At 39.2% G+C, this 8,807-nt stretch overlaps 1 protein-coding gene across 1 annotated transcript in view; it reads right to left on the bottom strand.

The window, feature by feature from the left end:
* ST8SIA1 (ST8 alpha-N-acetyl-neuraminide alpha-2,8-sialyltransferase 1) overlaps window positions 1-8,807 on the bottom strand; it is a 96,024-nt gene that overhangs the window by 38,957 nt on the left and 48,260 nt on the right. Inside the window, exon 3 of the mRNA XM_057369536.1 lies at window positions 3,054-3,163. Within this exon, the coding sequence (XP_057225519.1) occupies window positions 3,054-3,163 (110 nt within the window). The remainder of the gene's footprint in view (window positions 1-3,053; window positions 3,164-8,807) is intronic.

Genomic DNA, 8,807 nt, shown 5'->3' with positions numbered 1-8,807 from the left:
CAAATAAACCCCAATTAAAATCACAGTGGTGCTATATCAGAATCTATTTGCATATAAATACTAGCTCTCAAAACCTTAAATTCTCATCATCAAGAAATGCCAAGGAAAAGGACAGCAATATCCCACCTACATGGAACACAGATTAATTCAATCACATTCACCAAGAAACACAAAATTTCCAGGAACATTTTCTTCTTTTCATGACTGTATTTGTTAAGATGTGCACAATGTAYTGAGATGTCAGTCAGAAAACAGCTTCTAGTTTGCTCTACCACCGTTTAAGAGAAGCAAGACAACTTCAAAAGAAGCCAGAGAAAAATAATCAAAATAAGAAGTTTCAGGAACTGCAATAATTGATTAGAAAAAAAAAAAAAGAATAGAAAGCAAGGCTAGAAGCATAAGGGAATTTTAATTCTTTGACATAACAAATGATAAAATTTAAATGAGAAAGAGTTCTTTAAATTAAAGTAAAATAAAATAAAGGTCAAACAAAAATTTGTGAAGCAAGATATATAGGTAATTTGCCTTAGGGTAGGGATGTGGCATAAATACCYCTGGCAACAATTTAATGCTCTCTGCTTTGAATAAACACAAGATCATAAGGCAAGCTTTTAAAAAGAAACATTTTTGGTTGAAGTTTATTTAAAAGCACTATGAAGGACTAAGATCTCACCCTAGTTTTTATCATGTCAGCATCTAAATAATGAAAATTCTTTCATAAGCCAGTCACAGCTGACACATGGAATTCCTTTCATCAGTAAGTCTGATTCCCACCTCAGTGTGCAGGAAACATTAAGAAATGGCCTGAGCATGCTAAGGAAATGGCAGGAAATCATTTGCTTGGCCTTCCCAATTATTTTCTTGGATAGGTCAGCAGAGTGCTGAGGGCTGTGCAAGTGAAGAACACACTGAAGCACAAGACTCATATCAAGCAAATTTATTTTTAATTCTCTTACTGTTACATCTGGTATTGAGAAGTAAGTACACAAAAAATAGAGTTAAAAACATGGCTTACAACTACTATCCAACACTCCTTTCTTAAAAGAAGCATCAGGAGGCAGAGAGAGGGGAAATAACTTTTTTTTTTCTTAAAAATAAGAATTACAAACCTGAAAATCAGAAGAAGAGCCCATTATAACCACAATACCTAAACATGTGCACCATTCTCATTACAGATGCAGCTTGCTGTGCCTTAGGGGCTGAAAACCGATGCTCTTTTCATCTCTGTGTTGGAACAACTGTGTTTGTAGAAGATGCTCAGCAACCACATGAGTTTAAACACATTAAATAACCTTAGCAATTACAACATATGACTGTAGCCATMTTCTCCCCCATGACAAAGCTTATGGAAATACACACAAGTGAAATTAAAACTCATGTGAAGGGAAGAAAATAGCAAGGGCAAAACCTAGCAGGACATTTCACACTGCAGAAATCCTTTGAAGATATTACATAAATTTCTTTTCAAAAATGAAAAATGTTATGCAACATGCTCTTGTTATGCATTGTGTGCATTGTTATGCATTGTATGTTATGCATTGTGCTTTCAGAAATCAGATTACAGAAATCAGATTTAGAAAAGATCAACTAAATCCTGTCTTTCACCTGCTGTAAAAATATTTTCTCCCAGTGGTGTATTAGTTTCTAACCCAAAAGAATAGAAACATTTTCCTTGAATATGATTTCATATCACTAATACAACAGAGCCTGCAGACAGTGACTGGGATTTTTGCAGAATTCTCTCTATCACTTATTTYTAAATCAAAACAAGCTCTATACATATAATAGTTGCTTTACACTCCCTGGAGAGAAATGTATTTTTACGATCAAGCTAAAATAACTGCTGTTTTGTTGAGGTTTTTTTGTGTACCTTTTTTTTGGCTGTTTTTTTTTTTTTTTTTTTTTTTTTTTTTTTTTTTAATTTCTATTGTTTTTGTAACTGATTGCTCCTACAGCATTTCAATTTCTAAAAAATATAACCATGGCATATACGCAGCAGTTTATTGTATTGAGTCTGTGGAACACCTAAGGAGTTTTACAGTTATGGCAATCACAGTGCTACTCTCTCCCCCTGTGCTTTRACATTTTCTCTTCTGTAAATGCTCTAAGTATATATTTCCTTTTGCCTTTAATTTGTTCTATTTCTTTGCTTTAACATTGAAGGCATTTTTGGCCTTTGAGATGCAAACCAGAAATTACAGTAACGGTTTAGTGCAAATTTGTATGGTTTCATAATAAGCCATCAGGATCTAATAAGAAGACTTGTTATAGTGGGTGTTCATTATGCACCCATCTGAAACCCAAAGAAACTCCATTTCTCATCTCCTTTGGTGCATTTCTCCAGTTTCTCCCCCACAATGTTTCTCTTGTTCGTGTTTAACAGGGAGGAACTAATTTCTGTCTTTCTTCCTTAAGGATCACAGACCTAGAAAGTGCCAAATTTAATCATGAAAGCAGTAGCTGGTTCAACATCCCTCCTGACAGCTTCTTATAATTTAAGGAAGACTGGAGGGAAAGGAAATGTAAAGAATCCCAAAAACCTTACATCAAGGAAAAAGGTTTGGCCTTTCCTCGGATAGTCAGTCTCAGTTTAGTCTTGAGGGAAGAAAAACAGAGGAAGAGTTTAGCTTGTACCAGCCTGAGTCTTGCCCCATAAATGAGCCCCTACTCATCCGGAGTTCTGAGGGTTGCACAGATRGCATTTAGTTTCATCATTTAGAGGACAGAGCACTGTGCAAGAAGGATGAAACTCCCTGGCTATCACTGCATAAATGAAAAGAAAAGCAATTCCTCAGTTCCTCCCAGAGACACAGCACAAGCTGTCACAGCTTTACTGACCAGCAGATTGTCTCCATAGCCCTTTGCAGAACCAAGCCAAAGCTCCGTTTTTGCCTCTCCTCACATTTTGACCCCAATTGCTTGTGTAAAGCATCYTCCAAAGGCGGGGCAACAAGGCAAATTATCATTGATTAATCCCAACTGAACAGCTTTGAAAAGTCTGAGGCTTAGCAGGGAGAAGGGGGGACAATGTGTCATTGAGGTTTCTGTCTTACCGCATGACAAAATCTGCTTGATCTATTTGTTTGCCGCAGCCACTCTTTTTCAGGATCCCACCGTTTCCCACCACGGAGCATTTCTTCAGTGGCAGCTGGAAGGGAGTAGCCTAGCAACACAAAACAAGGACCAGTTTTACAGAAGAGAAAACAAACATCACTGTAGCAGCCACTCCTGGAAAAGCTGGGAAGCTGTCAGGGCTCAAAGTGACAAAAAGAAGCATTCGGAGTGATGAAAAAAAAAAAAAAGTTCAGAAATTAGCTGGTAAGAACATGTAGAACAGGTCTGACCCCCACTCCCCAAASCAGAATGCAACAAATGTGATACAGAAGGTAACTTTCTGCAAAACCAAAACTGCCTGAAGTCCTGACATAGAGACTGATCAAAAGCCAGGCAATCCACAAGCCTTCCAGGCAAGCTGCATGGACACAGGGGAAACACGACAACCAGGAAAACAGGAAAAAAACAATCMATGAAAGYGATCTTCCTGAGCTGATATACAAAAAACACCTCTGGGGAAGAAAGGAAGGGATGAACAGGGAATGCTGTGGTGACAGAACCGCACTGGGAATCCGGAGTCAACCTGGCTCTCTCCGTGGTTGTGTTGCTGGGACAGSTCACTCCAAAGCCTTAGACAAAGACATTTGGAGCTTGACAGCAACTCTTTAAACAGCCACTTGCCCAGACACATTATAAATTAATATTAGCATAAATTAAAATTAGAAAGGGATCATTTTAGCTGAGGAGCTCTTGTAGCTTCTTAACAGGGCATAAAAGTGCATGGTCAAATAGCTATGGGATACTGTGCACCAAATACAGTAACGTATTAGATCTGTATAGTCCTCATCCCAGCGGATCTCAAAAGTATGGATGGGWCATGTTCCTGCCAGCCCCAAGCCTTTTGTGAGCTCGGCACAGTCATTTAAGCAGCACACAGTGCTRCAGAGCAGCCCAGCATATGAAAAAAAGGTGGTGAAGAGACATGGGAATTTAAAGCAGTGTGATTTAGTTATAGAATGTGATTTGTCTACAATACAAGAGTTAATATTCTCCTCATGCAAAAAAAATTGTGCAGGGATTTTTATTTATCAAACCTGTCAAAGCCTGACTTTGGAGTGCAGTAACTCCAGGAGCTACTGCACAGGCCTCGGAGAATGCAGATGCCAGGGAGAGAGGATGCAGCATCATGGAAAAATTCTCATTTCTGGGAGGCCTCACTTGCATGTACAGAGCAACGTCTAACATTGCATCATGCATTCACGAGGCACTGCAACACAGGACATRGTCCAGAAAACAGATCCAGAGTTACAGTACAGACTGCACTTTTTAGGACTTATTCTTGCTGTCGTATTTCTCTTCCTAGATTTACTTGCTTTGTCTACTTTTCTCAGCACATTAGATTCTGTTCAGCTTATATTAAGCCACAACCTGCTTATTCATGAAAAAAACTAACTCTGGATTAAGATATGCTTGAGCAGAAAAGTAAATTTTAGTGTCTTGAGATCGAGTCATAGTTAGGAATGTACTGATAGCACAGCAGAGCAATACCRAGCATGCAACTGCACTCTTGTCCTGCATCTGCCTTCTCAAGAATGTTTTTTTAATTTACAGTTATTGAACCAGGAGCATATCTTGAGATTCAAAGGACATCTCATCTCTGAGGTGACCCTGATCAAATGACAGCTCACATTCTCTGTAAAGGTGTGGGGGTGGGAAGAGGAGGAAATGTAGACTAGATATGTTCTATAAATAACAGTACCTTTCTTATTCAAGATATATCAAAGCTCTTTCCAAGACAGGCTGTGCCAAACCACAGACAAAGGCAGCAGACATTAACTCTTGCTTTTAAATGTAGTGGGCACTGTCACATAAATTCTGCCTTTAGATCCCCCAAATGGATATTTAGCAGTTACTAAATGCTTCCAAATTCTGTGAGTTGCAAACAGGCTTTAATATTGCTTGAGATTACTTGGTGTCCTTCAAGGCAGGCTTATTTCCTGTTCTGCCCAGTGATGATAATATCAGTTGTCATTTGCATGCATGCTTGGGTTTCCAAAAGCAGATGAAGGTTTGAAACTCTTGACTTTCTGTTATCRTGAACACAGGCTTGCTACCTGGTGTGTACAGAAAATTCCCCCACCAAGATGAGGTACTTCTAATTTTTATTCTAGTTTGTGCAAATTTGGGAGCAAGGTGGGAAGCCCCAAATTATGTAATCATACACAATTTCTACATTTTACCAAACAAAGGCATCAACACTCCCTGGTTCTAAATCACACACATTTTTCATTAATCAAACCCTTATTTGCTACCTATATCTCCTGCTTATCATTCTGATTTCCTTCTCCCCATTTAYTGCTCAGTCCTGTTGGCTTCACTCTTAGTGGCTCTTGTCCAAACAGCCTATTCATCTCGGAATAGCACTCCCTTTCCCTTAAAACAAAGCATTAGCCAAGCCTATAAGGTTCCACAAGTTTCACAAAGSAACCACTTAATCACACCTGCCAAGCTACAGCTACTGATTACTGATTAACAGCAAAATAATTCCCAAGTTTGAATCACATCTTGGACTAGGTATCACTTCACAGAATTTAAGAAGCAAAAGAACAAGATCGGGGCTGACAAGGTGGTGTGAAGGAACCAAAGAAAGCTAGAAGGGGCAGATTATATCATCATGGTGGCTGTCCCTCTGCCTAATCTGTGAGATCTACTGGCTCTATGGATGCATGAGGAAAACCAGGCTGAATACAGTGGAAAGCCACCATGCCCACCGTGCTCACAAACACATTTGCCTCCCCCAGCAAAGTACTGAAAATTCAGGACATGCACAGACATCAGAGTCTACATGCCACCCTTTAGCTTAAAATGTTCAGTGGTCTATTTTCCAGAAAACCAAACATAAACTTTCTACAGACATTAAGCAAGAAACATCATTCCAGTGCCATTTACCAGGGTGTGGGGACTGGTAAAGTCCAAAGGATTAACTGTCCTTGCTGCTTGGTGACATTGCAGCTGCTTCGASCTTAATGAAGAGCAATTGCTTAGAATGACCTGGGAGAAACCTGCATTTGTTATCTTGCACATGACTTTTCTTCAGACATTTAAATCACAGATCTGTGCTATTGCTGAGATTGCAGAGACATTCCAGGAACTCTTTGTCCAAATAAACACAAACTGTCCAATCACACACAAATTATACAAACCTTAAACTCAAGTGTTGCCCATAAGCAGCTATGAGAACTACAGCTCCTTTTTCTCCCTCTACAAAACCTTCTCAATGCTTTACTTCTTTACCTTCCACATCACAACACTTTGCTAGGCAAATTATCTGTTCATTGTTGACAGCGTGTAAATTCYCACATTAAAGGGACCCAGCTGTCCTTTGCATTAAATGATCACAAAAAGCTCAGCTGTTTTTCTCCTTAGAAGTCTAAGCTAGCCTAACAAATGCTAGCTTTAGGCAGCATAGTTATAACAAAAGGATTTCCACTAATATTAGCTTCCTGAAACTCTGCTATTTTCATTGTCAACACATATGTTATTTTCTTCATTCATGAAATTTTTATGAATGGCCAGAGTCTTGTGGGTGGACTGGAAAAAAAACCAGCCTCAATTTATTTAGCTTGATAGAGAAAATGTACAAAAAACCACAAACTCATCCCCATTATTAAGCAATAATTATCATAGAATTTACAAATACTTCTAAATAGTAACAACCTGCAATTGGAAATAAGCTGAATGAATTCCCTTTAAACATAAGTCAAGTAATTTTAAAAGAATTGCATAAGGTACTTTTTTAAAGGTATGTCCCCAAAAAAAACAAAGCCAGAAAGGCCTCATTGTCTCATTTCCCCCTTTCTAAACAATGAAACTCTACTGATCATCAGCAAAGATATTCTAGTTCATATTCATGTAAACAAAAGAACCTGCACATCTCACTGTGAATTCAATGACAAATAAGCACACAGAGCATTAGATTAAAGACTCCCAGCTGAATATGGGACTAATTTAACAAAGCGTCTCTCAAGTAATTCACTGATTAGTTTCATCATTCATCTAAATAGAAATAAATCATTGTCGCCAGTTAAAAGAACATCTCATAGTACTAACAAAAAATAATTTATTTTAGATAATGCTACTCTAAGTCACTTCGATTTCATTGTTAGGCTGTTAACACTCTAATTTTTGCCCACTTCCTGCAAAAGACTTTAATCAGCAACCAAGTTCTTACTGGAAAAACAGGAAAAATTACTGTATTCAGCCTTTCATTTAATGCTGAAGATTAAAAAAAAAAGAACATTGAAAACACTGAGAATGTAAATTAGAATAATTTCTCTTTTAAACAAGCATTTTGAATTTGAAAGAGATGCCATGATTTTACTGTCCTTTTTGAGAAGGCAGCATCCTGATGAGAAGGGTGAAGTTTTACCGACTTTCCTAAGGAGCCAGCAAAATGCTGAGAGCTCACAGTGGTTTTTCASGCTGTCAGACACTGCAGGGTGGCACAAGCTCCTTCTTCATTGTTTACAAATCATGTTCGGTCTGATGGGCGCCTTTGTTCCACCTACAGAGCTGTCAAGACATGACAGCTTGATGACAAAAAACCATCAACGTCACGGAAGGTGTATTCCCGACAGGGGAATGTGTGGGGTGGCTGTGGTTCTTTCCATTTCACTCATTTCTTTCCAGAGAATTGCTCTAATCMTATCCTAAGCAGGTGCAGGAGTCCTGAGTAGAGTGACCAGCGAGGGAACAGACAGAGAATCACAGAATCACGGAATCACAGAATCACAGAATGGTTTGGCTTGGGAGGGACCTTAAAGTTTATCTTGTTCCAACACCTCTGGGAACAGGTGAGGCAGGGACACCTTCCACTAGACCAGGTTGTTCAAAGCTCCATCCAAACCCACCTGGCCTTGAACACTTCCAGGRAYGGGGCATCCACAACTTCTCTGAGCAACTTGTTCCACTGTCTCACCCCTCTCATAGAAACAAGACTCAAATTCCACATATCTAATCTAAACTCTCTCTCATTGGAACAGATGGGGGTCTGATTAAAATGTGATTATTACAAGAAGAAATGGTGGCAGTGACTATGAAAGGAGATAAGGAAGAGATYCTACACTGGGCTTCCAGCTACCTTCTTCAGTTTATTTTGGCACTGCCAACCAGTCTATATTGAAACATGAAGCTCACTGTACARGAGAGAAGTTGTCCAGGTGGGAAAGCTCCTCTGTAGGTCCACATTTCAGTCATGACAGCAGTATCTTTACTGAGCTCTGAAGTGGAATTCACATCCAAGCTTATGCAAACTTTGTGCTCTTYGCAAACATGCACTTTGGGCAGTGTTGTTTTTCATGGGATTAGAACCTCAGGAACTATTTACACAGGGACACAGGGCTGCAAAAGACCTCTTGGAAGGCTGAATACATTGCTGTGCTGCTGCAGGAAAAGCTCTGCTATCCAAAAGGATCCATGAACTGCAGAGCAGCCACACACAAGCTCACACTRAAGAGAGAACACACTGCAACATTATTCACATAAATCACGGAGTAGCAGTGACTAAGCTGGCAGCCACTTTTAGTTCCAGCTGTACTGTAAGTAGGAACTTCAAAATGGGGATCTTTAATAGCTTTCTACCCAGCATGATGTCACTGCAAGGGAGCACTTGCTGGGAATTAAAAGAACATTTCAAATTGCTGATGTGGCATTTAATTCAATAGAGTCAGCCTCCATACAGTCAGGACTGCACA

The sequence above is a fragment of the Malurus melanocephalus genome, unplaced genomic scaffold (assembly GCF_030028575.1).
Source record: "Malurus melanocephalus ecotype Western Australia unplaced genomic scaffold, MMel_1.1 scaffold_112, whole genome shotgun sequence".
Lineage (NCBI taxonomy): Eukaryota > Metazoa > Chordata > Aves > Passeriformes > Maluridae > Malurus > Malurus melanocephalus.
Note: the sequence above shows the minus strand (reverse complement) of the source record. Positions and strands in the feature narration are given on the sequence as shown.